This window comes from Anomaloglossus baeobatrachus, chromosome 2 (assembly GCF_048569485.1).
Source record: "Anomaloglossus baeobatrachus isolate aAnoBae1 chromosome 2, aAnoBae1.hap1, whole genome shotgun sequence".
Taxonomy (NCBI): Eukaryota; Metazoa; Chordata; class Amphibia; order Anura; family Aromobatidae; genus Anomaloglossus; species Anomaloglossus baeobatrachus.
Window position 1 is genome coordinate 21,809,520 of NC_134354.1, and position 17,208 is coordinate 21,826,727.

The following is a 17,208-nucleotide window of genomic DNA, read 5'->3' on the forward strand; positions in this document are numbered from 1 at the left end:
ACTAAATAAATATATATATTAATATAATATATATATATATATATATATATATATATATATATATATATATATATATATATATATATATATATATATATATATATAATATATATATATAAAATTTACACCATATGCATCCAGCTTTTGCCTCCCAGGACCAGTGACCAGAGTGAACACCACTTGCTGCTGTTTAACCATTTAATGTAGCTTTTAAATCGTTGCAATCCCTGTGCACACTCGTTCAGCTGCTTTTATCTGCCTCCTCTTGACCCCATAATTATATCCTATGGGGCAGGGCTGACTTCTGAGGCCTCAGTTGCTGCTATTTTTGTGTTCCCTTCTAGCCCAGCCGGTGTCAGGTCTCCATTTCTTTCCTATATACTGGAATAGTGACCGGAAGTTCAGGTGCCCCATGGGCAACTAAAAAAAAAAAATAAGATAATGGTATTAACCTACAGCTATAGGATTACTCTTCACTGATAAACTGCAAACTCTGCTGTTCTCTTGATGTAAAAATAAAAAGTTACAGGACTGAGATAATGGCGACAGTAAAGTGTTTTTGGATTTATATTTTTAGATTTTTTTTTAAATCCAAAAATTATTTTAAAGTTTGTCATTACGGATATCATACTGACTTGGAAAATCATAAGTATGTTGCTCATTTAAATAGTAAAAATAAGTGGGGAAAAAAAAGTTGCAGAACAGCAAACTTTTTTTTTTTTTTTTTTCTAATCATTTCACCCCACTTGGCATTTTCCATTTTTTTTTTTTTCTTTTTGTGTGTGTATTGTATGCTAAAATATATAAAAGTACCGCATTTTTCGTTTTATAAGACTTGAAACTTGAAGGAGGAAAATAGGAAAAAAAAAAAAAATTGCTAATAAAACGGGGGTCCTAGTGCCTCTTATATTACTTCACCCGGGGGGAGCGGCTCAGGACGGTAACAGGAGGCAGGGTCAGAGATGCTGCGGGCTCAGAGGAGGGGATGTAGCAGCTCAGGAGTGTTGGCGATGCTGTGTGCTCGGAGGAAGGGGTGTTGCGGCTCAGGAGGGTTGGGGATGCTGTGGGCTCGGAGGAGAGGGTGTTGTGGCTCAGGAGGGTTGGCGATGCTGTGGGTTTGGAGGAGGGGGTGTCGCAGCTCAGGAGGGTTGGCGATACTGTGGGCTCGGAGGAGAGGGTGTCGTGGCTCAGGAGGGTTGGCGATGCTGTGGGCTTGGAGAAGGGGGTGTTGCGGCTCAGGAGGGTTGGCGATGCTGTGGGCTCGGAGGAGAGGGTGTTGTGGCTCAGGAGGGTTGGCGTTGCTGTGGGTTCGGAGGAGGGGGTGTCGCAGCTCAGGAGGGTTGGCGATGCTGTGGACTAGGAGGATGGTTTGTCGCGGCTCAAGAAGGTCAGTGTGCGGCAGCGGAGGGTCGGCAATACTGTGGGGTTTTGCGGCGGCGAGCACCATTAATCTGCAGGCGGACTGCAGGTTCCATTAAATCGCCAGCCAGAAGGAATTCATGAAAAGGGCCGCAGAGGCGGCACATGCACAGATTGGCCTCCTCGGCCATTTTCTTGAAGTCCATTGCGTCAACCGCCAGCGATTCCAAACAGCCAGCTGATCAATGGCGCCCATCGCCGTGACACCACACGAGTCAACAGTATCGCTAACCCTCCACTGCCACACACTGACCCTCTTGAACAGCAACACCCCCTCCTCCGAGTCCGCCAACAGATCAATAATGACTGCCGCCGGGACACCCCGCGAGACAGATGTATCGCTGACCCTCTACTGCCGCACATTGACTCTCCTGAGCTGCTCCACTGCAGTGACACCCCCCCTCCAAGCGCCACCACTGCCGCCCCGGTAAGCCATATGCGGTTTGTAAGATGCACCCACATTTTCCACCCAGTTTTGGGAGAAAAAAAAAGTGTATCTTACAAACCGCAAAATACGGTAATTGAAAACATCTTGTCTATAGGGATGAGCGAACCCGAACTGTTAAGTTTGTGGTTCGAACCGAACACAGGGTGTCCGAGTCTTGGACCCAAACAGACTTTTACCTTTACGTCCCGTTCCTGTTCGGGTTTGTGATCCAAATGAAGCTTGTTGAAAGGTTGCAGGCCAGCCAATCAGTAAGCTTTTACAATTTGGGCACTTCCAGCCCCATCACTGCCATCTCAAGTATTGGCAAGACCATGATTGCCTGGCATACTACTGCTCCCGCCCTATTTTTGATAACCAGCATGGTTAAAGCAGCAGCTACAGGCTGCAACCCCCAGCTGTCTGCTTTACAGTGGCTGGGTATCAAAAAAAGGAGATCCCATACCATTTTTTTTTTTATTTTTAAATTATATTTTTTGATAACCAGTCAAGGTAAAGCTGACAGCTGGGGGCTGGTATTATCAGGCTGGGAAGAGCCACCATTTTTGGCCCCTACTTGCCTGAAAATAGCAGCCCGCAGCCACCCAGAAATGGCACATCCGTTACATGCTCCAATTCTGGCCTTTTACCTGGCTCTTTCACATTGATCTAGTGCGGTGGCAATCGGGGTAATATATGAGGTTGATGACAGCTGTGTAATTTGTAGTTTCCTTTTGTTTTGGGAGGAGCATAGGGATTTTCCAAAGGCTTTGTGTTAACAGCAACGTGGAAACCCCCTATATGTATGTTAACACATCCCAGACTTGAGTGGGGATTTATTTTTAAGCTTTTCTTGAGAACACTTTTACATCAAATTGATGTAATACAAATTAAAGCAGAGGGATCAATGAGGCAGCAAAGTTACTTTGGACTCTGCCTGACCTCCGTTAAGAGGTGTACGCACAAAACTGTAGTCGACCGCACTTTTATGCCGAGTCATAGGCCAGACAGTGACTCACTCTGCCTCAGTATGGGAAATCTTCCATCGGGGATTCCGTCTGAATCACATAATTCACAGATTTACATGGAAACCCTGCGTAAGCGCTCAGCATAGAGCGCAGGATAAATGTCAGCCACACCTTACTGCCATCTTTGCAAGAAAGGATGGACAAAACAGCAGGTCAAGAATTGAGCTTATTTCTTACTCCGTTCACCGCACAGTATAAGTGACTTTATTCTTCGGGTTGGTGCGATCACAACAATACCAGATTTATATATTATTTTTTTTTTAGGTTTTGTTGTTATCACACTCCAAAAAAATATTTTTTTTTGTTTTACAAACCGTTTTGGATTAGCATATTTTGAGAGCTATCATTTTTCTAGATTTCCGCAAGAGTCCTGAAAGGGCTTGTTTTTTGTGGGATTAGTTGCAAACATTCCTGGGCACATTTTTTGATCGCTTTCTAATCCAATTTTTGGGAGGCAGAACGAACAAAAACAGGTAATTCAGAAATTTTCTTGCTTTTAGTTTTTTTTTGTCATTCATAGTGTAGTAAAATTGATAAGACAGCTTCATTTTTTGAGTCCAATTACAGCGATAAGCACATTCATGTCTTTTTTTTTTACGGTTTGCTGCTTTTACACAATAAAAACAATTTTCTAAAAAAATTTTTTGCATTACTTTATACTGAAAGCTATAACTCCATTGACAGCTGTATGGCAGATTGTTTTGGGGTTTTTTTGTGGGACAAGATGACGTTTCCAGCGAGTTTTTATTATTGCATTTCATTCTACGTTTTTTTGGGCAATATGATAAAAAAAAAAAAAAGTTTTTGCCACTTTTCTTAGTGTTCACTGAAATGGTTAATTAGTGAGACAGTTTTATAGATCGGGTTACCTGGATGTGGCATTACCAAATATGTGTACCTTATTTTTTTGGCATAAATGTCAGCAATTTTTTTTTTTTTGCTCTTGATTTACAAAAAAAATATAAAAAAAACTTTAACTACAGTGCTGGCCAAAAGTATTGGCACCCCTGCAATTCTGTCTGTTTCTTCGTGAAAATGATTGCAATCACAAATTCTTTGGTATTATTATCTTCATTTATTTTGCTTGCAATGAAAAAACACAAAAGAGAATGAAACAAAAATCAAATCATTGATCATTTCACACAAAACTCCAAAAATGGGCCAGACAAAAGTATTGGCACCCTTAGCCTAATACTTGGTTGCACAACCTTTAGCCAAAATAACTGCGCACAACCGCTTCCGGTAACCATCAATGAGTTTCTTACAATGCTCTGCTGGAATTTTAGACCATTCTTCTTTGGCAAACTGCTCCAGGTCCCTGAGATTTGAAGGGTGCCTTCTCCAAACTGCCATTCTTGGATCTCTCCACAGGTCTTCTATGGGGTTGAGGTCTGGACTCATTGCTGGCCACTTTAGCAGTCTCCAGTGCTTTCTCTCAAACCATTTTCTAGTGCTTTTTGAAGTGTGATTTGGGTCATTGTCCTGCTGGAAGACCCATGACCTCTGAGGGAGACCCAGCTTTCTCACACTGGGCTCTACATTATGCTGCAAAATTTGTTGGTAGTCTTCAGACTTCATAATGCCATGCACACGGTCAAGCAGTCCAGTGCCACAGGCAGCAAAGCAACCCCAAAACATCAGGGAACCTCCGCCATGTTTGACTGTAGGGACCGTGTTCTTTTCTTTGAATGCCTTTTTTTTTTTTTTTCTGTAAACTCTATGTTGATGGCTTTTCCCAAAAAGCTCTACTTTTGTCTCATCTAACCAGAGAACATTCTTCCAAAACGGTTTAGGCTTTCTCAGGTAAGTTTTGGCAAACTCCAGCCTGGCTTTTTTATGTCTCGGGGTAAGAAGTGGGGTCTTCCTGGGTATCCTACCATACAGTCCCTTTTCATTCAGACGCTGACGGATAGTACGGGTTGACACTGTTGTACCCTCGGACTGCAGGGCAGCTTGAACTTGTTTGGATGTTAGTCGAGGTTCTTTATCCACCATCCGCACAATCTTGCGTTGAAATCTCTCGTCAATTTTTCTTTTCCTTCCACATCTAGGGAGGTTAGCCACAGTGCCATGGGCTTTACACTTCTTGATGACACTGCTCACCGTAGACACAAGAACTTTCAGGTCTTTGGAGATGGACTTGTAGCCTTGAGATTGCTCATGCTTCCTCACAATTTGGATTTCTCAAGTCCTCAGACAGTTCTTTGGTCTTCTTTCTTTTCTCCATGCTCAATGTGGTGCACACAAGGACACAGGACAGAGGTTGAGGCAACTTTACTCCATGTCACCTGCTGCAAGTGTGATTTAGTGATTGCCAGCACCTGTTAGGTGCCACAGGTAAGTTACAGGTGCTGTTAATTACACAAATTACAGAAGCATCACAGGATTATTCACACAGTGCCAATACTTTTGTCCACCCCCTTTTTTATGTTTGGTGTGGAATTATATCCAATTTGGCTTTATGACAATTTTTTTTTTTTTCATTGAAGACAAATTTAATGAAGAGAATACCAAAGAAGTTGTGATTGCAATCATTTTCAAGAAGAAACTGAGTATTATCTGACAGAATTGCAGGGGTACCAATGCTTTTGGCCAGCACTGTAAGTCCCTTTTTTTTTTTTTTTTTTTTTTTTACATATACAGTGTGTCCACCGCCATTAACTTGAGATCGGCGGCAGCTATAGGCATAGAAGTGGTGTCTAGGTATAGTAAAGTAGCCATGCACTACGCAATGAAACCACCTATAGCGCCACCTGGTGGAAAACAACGGAGTTAGCATTTTTATTTCGAAAACAGAATGAGATAGAGAAAAAAAGTGAATTACAAAGTTGTAGGGCATCATCAATTCAATACGAATCGATACCATCGAAAGGTATGGTGAGGGGTCACTATCTCCCCCTTACATAGACAAAGGGTTTCCCTTTCCTATACGCATGGTACTTCCCCGAACCTAGTGTGACAACAGCGCACGTGGTCAGCATCAGGTCCCCCATAGGTCTGCAAGTTAAGACCCTCCCATTATTTACAAGAGTACCTGATATAGTGGGGGAGAGTCCATGTGGTCTCAGTATTTTTTATTATCAGGAGACTGGTAATTTTTGTAGGTTTTTTTGCTGGCCACAATCAGTTATCTGTCCTGTTCTATCTAGGAAGTCGGGCCTCACCTTTGCTAATCTACAGTGTGTCCACCCATATGCTGTCCACCATCATTAACTTGATAACGGTGGCAGCTATAGGAATAGAAGTGGTGTCTAGGTATAGTAAAAGTAGCCATGCATGCTACGCAATGAAACCACCTATAGCGCCACCTGGTGGAAAACAACGGAGTTAGCATTTTTATCTCGAAAACAGAACGAGATAGAGAAAAAAAGTGAATTACAAAGTTGTAGGGCATCATCAATTCAACACGAATCGACACCTTGCATACAGAAATGCTATGATTAGAACGTGTAAAACTCACAAGGCTGCGGACATGAGATTTGCCGTGACGTGGCGGGGTGGCTCAAGAAATTGCAATTTTTTGCCAAAAATCTCAAAATTTTTATAATAGGTACAGTTTGGAATTTTTAGTGCTGTAGTGCACATTTAGTGCTGGCTTTTTGTTTTTTTCTTCATTGAATTGGTGGCCTCCACGCTTACCTGACCTGACCCCATTGGACTTCTTTCTGTGAGGTCACATCAAACAGCAGGTGTATGCGACCCCTCCACCAATATTGCAGGACCTACGACGACGTATCACAGATGCTTGTGCAAACGTGTCCCCTACCATATTGCACAGCGTGCAGCAAGATACAGTATGCTGTGCAGAGTCCAGATGTGCATTGCAGCTGACGGGGACCACTAATGAGCGCCATATGTGTGCCCAGCATTCAATGTTTTGGGGGGGTCATGGGTTTCATATCATAGCATTTATGTATGCAATGTGTCGATTCCTATTGAATTGATGATGCCCTGCAACTTTGTAATTCACTTTTTTTCTCTATTTCGTTTAGTTTTCGAGATAAAAATGCCAACTCTGTTGTTTTCCACCAGGTGGCGCTATAGGTGGTTTTATTGCGTAGCGCATGACTACTTTACTATACCTAGACACCACTTCTATGCCTATAGCTGCCGCCATTCTCAAGTTAATGGTGGTGGGCAGGATATGGGTGGACACACTGTATATTTCCTATCTGTGTATTGTGTTTCTTACATCACCGTTGGCTCTACAGTATAGGTTGGGGGCTTGTTATTCCTTTGGGGACTGCTCTGAGGCAAACTAGGTTTCCTCAGTTCTATTTGTGAGGTGTAGTAAGTTTCTCCGGCTGTGACGAGGTATCGAGGTGTGTTTAGGAACTCTCTACAGCTACTTCTAGTGTGGTCTGACAGATAGGGGATTGCGGTCAGTTCAGGTTCCAACAACTCTTGTGTTTTTTCTGCTGATGGGATTTTTGTGATCGTCCACGGTGACCAGATCATAACAGTTAATCCTAAAATCAGCCAACCACAGTTGAGGCTTCGACTCCAAAAACCAGGGCAGGGTCCCATCTTGAATGGAGCAGAGATGTGCATGCTCAACCACTGCTCCATTCATGGTCTATGGGACTACTGGAAAAAGCTGAGTGCTGTACTCATTAACAATTAACGGAGAGGCCTGTCGGAGCCCCGAGTAATCGTCAAGTTTTACCCTATCCTACAGAGGATATACAGACTCACCTCTTCAGTCCCCGACCTGCAATAGTCCCCACCAGCCTCTGCTCAATTCCTGCAGCAATTATGAGCTGCAGACTATCCTCACATACCGCAATCCCCAGCATCAGAGGTGATGACGTTACACACGACGTAGCGCAAGCGATTTTTTCTTTATATTTAACCCATTCTTTTCTCTTAGGCTACTTTCACACTACGTTTTTTTAACATGCGTCCTGAACGTTTTTTTCCTGCAAAAGCGGATCCTGTTTTTCCAAAGAGAAACGCATGCAAACGGAAGTGTTATTTTACAGGATCCTGTCACTTGAAATTGTGGGCGGGTATTGGAGTCACGTGAGCGGGAGTGAACTGAACGAGACAGAGAGAGACAAAGAGAGAGACTACCGCACCCATCGTCATCGCACACACCGGCACTACCGCACCCATCATCTCTGCACACACCGGCACTACCACCCCCATCATCACCGCACACACACAGGCACTACTGCACCCATCATCACCGCACACACCGGCATTACCACCCCCATCACCACCGCCCACACCGGCACTACCGCCCCCATCACCACCGCACACACTGGCACTACCGCAACCATAATCACCGTACACACCGACACTACCACAACCATAGTCACCGCACACACGCAGGCACTACCTGAGTGACGTCACCGCTGATCGTGCGATTCACTTCAGTTGCTGCATGGAGCTCACAGAGAGCGGCGGTGTTCTACTGCTGCTCCTATCAGCTTAATGTAGCAGAGCTGAAAGCATGGTGGGACCTCAAGTGGATTACGCTGCACCTGGAGGGGGATTTTAATAAAGTGGTGAAAGAGGGTGGTCTTTTTTTGTCTTCTATTTCAAATAAAGGATTTTTTTGGGTGTATGTGTTTATTTACTTTCACTTACAGGTTAATCATTAGGGGGTGTCTTATAGACGCCTGCCATGATTAACCTAGGACTTAGTGGCAGCTATGGGCTGCCATTAACTCCTTATTACCCCGATTTCCACTGCACCAGGGTAATTCGGGATGAGTCTGGTAGAGTCCCGGGATTGTCGCATCTAATGGATGCAGCAATTCCAGGCGGCTGTTGGCTGACATGTTTAGGCTGGGGGGCTCCCCATCCTGAGAATACCAGCCTTCAGCCAAGTGGCTGTATCTTGGCTGGTATCAAAATTGGAGGGGAATGGGGGGGGGGGACCGCACGCCGTTTTTTTTTTAATTATTTACTTTACTGTACTACATAGACCCGCCCACCGGCGGCAGTGATTGGTTGCAGTGAGACAGTTGTCACTCAGCGTGGGGGCGTGTCTGACTGCAACCAATCATAGGCGCCGGTGGGCGGGTGAAGCAGGGAATACAAGATGGAATAATGAGCAGCCGGCATTTTCAAAAGCAGAAGCAGCCGCCGGAGCAGTGTGACAGCCGTGCAGCGCCGGTAATCGATCAGTGATCTGTGAGTATGAGAGAGAGAGGGAGAGACCGACTGACCGACAGAGAGAGAGAGAGCGCGCGAGAGAGAGGTAGAGAGAGGGAGACCGACCAAAATGGCCGCTGGCTTATATAGCTCAAGTGACGCTGTGCGACCAAGCCAATCACACTATCGCCACAACAAAGGTGGCAGCGGCGTTACTATGAGGTCAAGCAATGTCAAATGTGTTCATTGGCTGGAAAACAGGCACCAGGAAGTCAGAAATTAAAATATCGGAGCAGATACTGTTTTATTCGTCGGAAACCGAATGGTGCGAAAACCCCATTATCTGTCGGATAGTGAATAGTGGCGAATACATTCGCTTATCCCTACTCATTAACAATCAACAGAGAGGTCTGTCGGAGCCCTGAGTAATCGCCAAATTTTACCCTATCCTACAGAGGATATACACACTCACCTCTTCAGTCCCCGACCTGCAATACTCCCCGCCAGCCTCTGCTCAATTCCTGCAGCAATCACGAGCTGCAGACCATCCTCACGTACCCCCAGCATCAGAGGTCATGATGTTACGCACCACACAGCGCACGTGATTATATTCTTTATTTAACCCATTCTTTTCTCGTAAGCTCAATTTTCACAAATCCCTGAATCAGTCTTCTACAAATTTTCAATAGACCTCGTATTGGAACGATTGGAAAGCGGGAGGTCAGACGCCCTCCATAGCAATACAAAACCCGCAGCTGTCCTAAGATCTATATAGGCTTGACTTTACGGGAATTACGAGTTAGGATCCGTGAACATGTGAGAGACATTGGTGCAGCCAAGACGGTGGTGGATATCTCATCCCTCAAGACCCTACCCCGACATTTTCGTAACCATCACAATTGTAACAGCAAGTCCCTAAAAATTAAGGGCATAGATGTGGTTCATGTTGGGAGTAGAGGTGGCAATAGTAAAAAAATTCTTGCTTAGAGGGAAACCAAATGGATTACCATTCTGGGGTCTATGACCCCAGCTGGTCTGAATGAGTCCCTTAGCTTCGCCCCTTTCCTGTCGTTTTCCTGTTCCTCTCTTCCCCCTTCTAGTATGTATGCCTGTTTATTAATTTTTTATTTTTTCATTTTTACAGGCTTGAATATAAATCTTTTTAATTCAAACTTGTTTTTAATTCCCATATTATTATTTCCTCTTTTTTTTAGTTCTTCTCTCCGTTTTTTGACCGGTACACCGTCACCATTGTCTGCCTGCATTCTCTGTTCAATTATTCTGGAACAAGGATGCACATGCCACAGACATCCAAGATTATTTTATTTGAGTCACAAATATATATTGTCTATGATAACAGTCTCACACCCCTACAATCTATTCTAAACTATGCAGCCCGGCTCATCCACCCTGTCCCCCGCTACTCCCCGACCTCCCCTCTCTGCCAATCCCTTCACTGGCTTCCCATCGCCCAACGACTTCCGTTCAAAACCCTAACCATGACCTACAAAGCCGTCCACAACCTGTCTCCTCCCTACATCTGTGACCTAGTCTCCCGGTACTTACCTACACGTAACCTTCGATCCTCACAAGATCTCCTTCTCTACTCCCCTCTCATCTCGTCTTCCCACCATCGCATCCAAGATGTCTCCCGTGCCTCCCCCATACTCTGGAATGCTCTGCCACAACACATCAGACTCTCGTCCACCTTGGCAAGCTTCAAAAGGAACCTGAAGACCCACCTCTTCCGACAAGCCTACAACCTGGCGAACCCTCAGTCTGATACAGCGCCGCACGACCAGATCTACCCTCACCTACTGTATCCTCACCTATTCCTTGTAGACTGTGAGCCCTCGCGGGCAGGGACCTCTCTCCCCCTGTACCAGTCTGTGCCTTGTACTGTTTATGACTATTGTACTTGTCCCTATTATGTACACCCCTTTCACATGTAAAGCGCCATGGAATTGATGGCGCTATAATAATAAATAATATCTGTTTTGTAAGATTATACCTACAATACTGTTATATGGCCCGTAGATTTGTCCCTTTGTTCTCATATTGGCAGCTGACACTATAACTTTAAGTGTCTTCAGGTTCTGCCTCCTGATATGTCTGGTGTGTTGTGCGCATGCGCGGCCTGCGCCTGGCGTCCTCGGCGGTGTCTCTAAGGCAACGGCGTGCCTGAGTCGGGGCTTTCTGTGACTCGTCGCTATGCACGCTTTGCCTGACTCCGTGCGCATGCTCCCGGGGGCCTGCGCCGACTGCGCATGCGCCTTTACCATCACCATTCATTGGTTACCATGTACCATGTGATTGGTCACCTGGCTGATTTATAAGGTCCTTTAACGGAGGAATCTTTACCCTCTATGGTCTGATGAAATGTGCAACTTAAGATACGCAAAACACGCGTTGCCCTTCGTAGGGGGGCTCCCAGACCTTCTTTTGCACTGCTGGCGCTTTCTCTTTCTACTTCTGGCAACAAGGTTTTATTGGGTATGTTTTGCACTTATAAACCGCCACTGCCTCCATTTCATTCATTTGGTTTATACTATTGATTTGTCTAATCTATGTGTCAGTGGTTGTTATGTGTTTACTCACTGCCTGTATCCCCTTTATACACATGTTCCGGTACTCACTGCCTGTATCCCCTTTATACACATGTTCCGGTACTCACTGCCTGTATCCCCTTTATACACATGTTCCGGTACTCACTGCCTGTATCCCCTTTATACACATGTGTCGGTACTCACTGCCTGTATCCCCTTTATACACATGTGCCGGTACTCACTGCCCTGTAACCCCTTTATACACATGTGCCGGTACTCACTGCCCTGTAACCCCTTTATACACATGTGCCGGTACTCACTGCCCTGTAACCCCTTTATACACATGTGCCAGTACTCACTGCCCTGTAACCCCTTTACACACATGTGCCGGTACTCACTGCCTGTAACCCCTTTACACACATGTGCCGGTACTCACTGCCCTGTAACCCCTTTACACACATGTGCCGGTACTCACTGCCCTGTAACCCCTTTACACACATGTGCCAGTACTCACTACCTCTAACCCCTTTATACATATGTGCCAGTACTCACTGCCCTGTAACCCCTTTATACACATGTGCCGGTACTCACTGCCTGTAACCCCTTTATACACATGTGCCGGTACTCACTGCCTCTAACCCCTTTATACATATGTGCCGGTACTCACTGCCTGTAACCCCTTTATACACATGTGCCAGTACTCACTGCCTGTATCCCCTTTATACACATGTGCCAGTACTCACTACCTCTAACCCCTTTATACACATGTGCCAGTACTCACTGCCTGTAACCCCTTTACACACATGTGCCAGTACTCACTGCCTCTAACCCCTTTATACATATGTATCAGTAATTCATTGTCTTTATTATTTTCTCCACTGTACTATTTGTCTACTATTCTTTACTTCACTATTTAATAAATATCCGATTATTTTTTGCATCAGTGTCCACTTTGTCCTCCAGTCTTATCACCTCCGTAGCAAATAAAGACTGCCTATCTCTTGGGGTTTTATTTTTGTTTTCTCAAAGTAAAAAAAAAATTTCTGTAATAATCCAAAACCAAAAATAGGAACTTTTAAAATCGACAATCGAAAGTTACGCACCTTCGCCCACCCTTAGGATTTGTCCATCCCTGACATACTTTTTATAGGGCTCTGTGAGTCTCTCTATATAATTAGGAAACATAAAAACAACACACACACACAAAACCTTCCATATTTTATTAAGAGAAAATTACAATAATTAAGAAAACCCCACCCCCCCGAGGAGCACTTAAATCAGAGGCTAAAGGCTACACGTGCCCCTGTAACCATATTGTGTTACTCCAAAGTATCTCAAATGCAAAAAAATGTAACTAACTTTGTGAACTATTAGATTAACAGTAATTTTACCGTTTAGAGTATATAGTTCCTAAGCAAATCTACGCGTTTGTATCTTTACAAACCGGAAAAGAAAACCTCTCGTGTTGCTTTGCTCCACCTCTGCTTAAAACTACGAAAAGAGGAGGTGTAAATACACAACAGCGGAATAGGCGACGGCGCTGTATACACAAAACGGTAAAATATTTTGCTCAGATTTCTTCATTTCTCATTTATAGACCCCATTAGATCACGATGGACGTGGCCCTTTAACACGAACAAAACTTTTTATTAATTGTTTTATCTTTTTCTTTAAAAGAACTTTAAACATGAAGAGAGAATTCACACAGATGTGACGACTCTGTATGGAAAACTAAAGTGCTCCAGCCCCTAAGAGACAACGTGGGGCAGACATTTACTGTACAGAACATAATCACGTGGAGCTTCCATAATATTCAACAAGGGTGAAAAAAACAACAACATTGCAAGGCGGCCATTAGGATGAGGCGAAGGAGTCGGCCAACAGCCGCAGGATTCCTCGTCCTCGGGACTTGACCGGAGTCACCGAGCTCACACCCCTCATTCCCCCGGAACCGTCTCCTAAAAAATATGAACAGAAGCAGATTTCATCCTCCTCCTTCTGTCAATAAAACAACTAATCTTATAGGATATATACTGCGCTGTCTGATATTACCTCCGGCAGCGCCAACGAAGCTTCCATTCCCAGCGACGCAGTGATGATCCGGATTTTTCTGCAGAATATCAAAACATTAATCTTCATATGAGACCAGAGGATAGGAGCAATTTACTAAAAGTTCAGCGAATGGATAGGCTGCATTCTCAGTGATGTCACCGCTCTCTAGTGAATGGATAGGCTGCATTATCAGTGATGTCACTGCTCTCTAGTGAATGGATAGGCTGCATTCTCAGTGATGTCACCGCTCTCTAGTGAATGGATAGGCTGCATTCTCAGTGATGTCACCGCTCTCTAGTGAATGGATAGGCTGCATTCTCAGTGATGTCACCGCTCTCTAGTGAATGGATAGGCTGCATTCTCAGTGATGTCACCGCTCTCTACTGAATGTATAGGCTGCATTCTCAGTGATGTCACCGCTCTCTAGTGAATGGATAGGCTGCATTCTCAGTGATGTCACCGCTCTCTAGTGAATGGATAGGCTGCATTCTTCTCCGTGATGTCACCGCTCTCTAGTGAATGGATAGGCTGCATTCTCAGTGATGTCACCGCTCTCTAGTGAATGGATAGGCTGCATTCTCAGTGATGTCACCGCTCTCTAGTGAATGGATAGGCTGCATCCTCAGTGATGTCACCGCTCTCTAGTGAATGGATAGGCTGCATTCTTCTCAGTGATGTCACCGCTCTCTACTGAATGGATAGGCTGCATCCTCAGTGATGTCATAGCTCTCTAGTGAATGGATAGGCTGCATCCTCAGTGATGTCACCGCTCTCTAGTGAATGGATAGGCTGCATTCTCAGTGATGTCACCGCTCTCTAGTGAATGGATAGGCTGCATTCTCAGTGATGTCACCGCTCTCTAGTGAATGGATAGGCTGCATCCTCAGTGATGTCACCTCTCTCTAGTGAATGGATAGGCTGCATTCTCAGTGATGTCACCGCTCTCTAGTGAATGGATAGGCTGCATTCTCAGTGATGTCACCGCTCTCTAGTGAATGGATAGGCTGCATCCTCAGTGATGTCACCGCTCTCTAGTGAATGGATAGGCTGCATTCTCAGTGATGTCACCGCTCTCTAGTGAATGGATAGGCTGCATTCTCAGTGATGTCACCGCTCTCTAGTGAATGGATAGGCTGCATTCTCAGTGATGTCACCGCTCTCTAGTGAATGGATAGGCTGCATCCTCAGTGATGTCACCGCTCTCTAGTGAATGGATAGGCTGCATCCTCAGTGATGTCACCGCTCTCTAGTGAATGGATAGGCTGCATCCTCAGTGATGTCACCGCTCTCTAGTGAATGGATAGGCTGCATCCTCAGTGATGTCACCGCTCTCTAGTGAATGGATAGGCTGCATCCTCAGTGATGTCACTGCTCTCAAGTGAATGGATAGGCTGCATCCTCAGTGATGTCACCGCTCTCTAGTGAATGGATAGGCTGCATCCTCAGTGATGTCACCGCTCTCTAGTGAATGGATAGGCTGCATGCTCAGTGATGTCACAGCTCTCTAGTGAATGGATAGGCTGCATTCTCAGTGATGGCATCGCTCTCCAGTGAATGGATAGGCTGCATTATCAGTGATGTCACCGCTCTAGTGAATGGATAGGCTGCATCCTCAGTGATGTCACCGCTCTCTAGTGAATGGATAGGCTGCATTCTCAGTGATGTCACTGCTCTCTAGTGAATGGATAGGCTGCATTCTCAGTGATGTCACTGCTCTCTAGTGAATGGATAAGCTGAATTCTCAGTGATGTCACTGCTCTCTAGTGAATGGATAGGCTGCATTCTCAGTGATGTCACTGCTCTCTAGTGAATGGATAGGCTGCATCCTCAGTGATGTCACTGCTCTCTAGTGAATGGATAGGCTGCATTCTCAGTGATGTCACTGCTCTCTAGTGAATGGATAGGCTGCATCCTCAGTGATGTCACCGCTCTCTAGTGAATGGATAGGCTGCATTCTTCTCCGTGATGTCACCGCTCTCTAGTGAATGGATAGGCTGCATCCTCAGTGATGTCACCGCTCTCTAGTGAATGGATAGGCTGCATTCTTCTCAGTGATGTCACCGCTCTCTAGTGAATGGATAGGCTGCATCCTCAGTGATGTCACCGCTCTCTAGTGAATGGATAGGCTGCATTCTTCTCAGTGATGTCACCGCTCTCTAGTGAATGGATAGGCTGCATCCTCAGTGATGTCACCGCTCTCTAGTGAATGGATAGGCTGCATTCTTCTCAGTGATGTCACCGCTCTCTAGTGAATGGATAGGCTGCATCCTCAGTGATGTCACTGCTCTCTAGTGAATGGATAGGCTGCATCCTCAGTGATGTCACCGCTCTCTAGTGAATGGATAGGCTGCATTCTCAGTGATGTCACTGCTCTCTAGTGAATGGATAGGCTGCATTCTCAGTGATGTCACTGCTCTCTAGTGAATGGATAGGCTGCATCCTCAGTGATGTCACTGCTCTCTAGTGAATGGATAGGCTGCATTCTCAGTGATGTCACTGCTCTCTAGTGAATGGATAGGCTGCATCCTCAGTGATGTCACCGCTCTCTAGTGAATGGATAGGCTGCATTCTTCTCCGTGATGTCACCGCTCTCTAGTGAATGGATAGGCTGCATCCTCAGTGATGTCACCGCTCTCTAGTGAATGGATAGGCTGCATTCTTCTCAGTGATGTCACCGCTCTCTAGTGAATGGATAGGCTGCATCCTCAGTGATGTCACCGCTCTCTAGTGAATGGATAGGCTGCATTCTTCTCAGTGATGTCACCGCTCTCTAGTGAATGGATAGGCTGCATCCTCAGTGATGTCACCGCTCTCTAGTGAATGGATAGGCTGCATTCTTCTCAGTGATGTCACCGCTCTCTAGTGAATGGATAGGCTGCATCCTCAGTGATGTAGAAGACTTAAAAAAAAAATTTGAATTTTTCAGGGTTCCAAGAATAAAAAATAAAAAACTAACACACATTTTGTACCGCAATTTCTCCTGAGTCCAACGATATCCCAAATGTAACCAGAAACTACTGTTTGGGCACCCAACAGGGCTCCGAAGGGAAAACGCACTATTAGAATTTTGGAGCCCAATTTTGGATGGAAAAGATTGTGGACGCCATGTTGCGTTTGAAGAGTCCCAGATGTGCCAAAAAAGCAGAAAGCTGCACAAACCACTCCATTTTGGAAACTACACCCCTCAGGGAACATATCTAGAGGTGTAGTGAGCAGATAACCCACAAGTGCTTTCCAAAATTTTATAAATCTGAGCAAAGAAAATTAAACATTAATTTTTTGTTTCCACAAATATGTCAAGGGTAAAAGGACCACACAGTTTGTTGGGCAATTTCTCTGTAGTACATGGATACCCCATATGTGGATAGAAACTACTGTTTGAGCGCACGGCAGGGCTCGGAAGGGAAGACGCACAAGTAAAATTTTGGAACGCAAATTTTGCTGGAACATGTTGCAGACGCCATGTCATAATTGAAGAGTCCCCGAGGTGCCAGAAAGCAGAAACCCCCTACAAGTGACCCTATGTTGTAAACTACACCTCTAAAGGAATTCATGTAGGGGTGTAGAGAGCATGTTAAACCTCTAGCTGATTCATGGAATTTTAGAACAATGGGCCGTGAAAGAAGGGAATTTTGTT

At 45.0% G+C, this 17,208-nt stretch overlaps 1 protein-coding gene across 2 annotated transcripts in view; it reads right to left on the reverse strand.

Annotated features, from left to right (window-relative positions):
- Positions 1-201: 201 nt before the first annotated feature.
- MAEL (maelstrom spermatogenic transposon silencer) overlaps positions 202-17,208 on the reverse strand; it is a 161,159-nt gene continuing 144,152 nt past the window's right edge. Inside the window, exons 12-13 of one of the 2 annotated variants that reach the window (XM_075334915.1) lie at positions 13,572-13,629; positions 12,735-13,477 (exon numbers count right to left, since the gene is read on the reverse strand). In XM_075334915.1, coding sequence (XP_075191030.1) covers positions 13,374-13,477; positions 13,572-13,629 — 162 coding nt within the window. In that variant the 3' untranslated portion in view covers positions 12,735-13,373. Of the gene's footprint in view, positions 421-12,734; positions 13,478-13,571; positions 13,630-17,208 lie in introns of those variants that run through there. The other variant, XM_075334916.1, reaches the window with a different exon arrangement.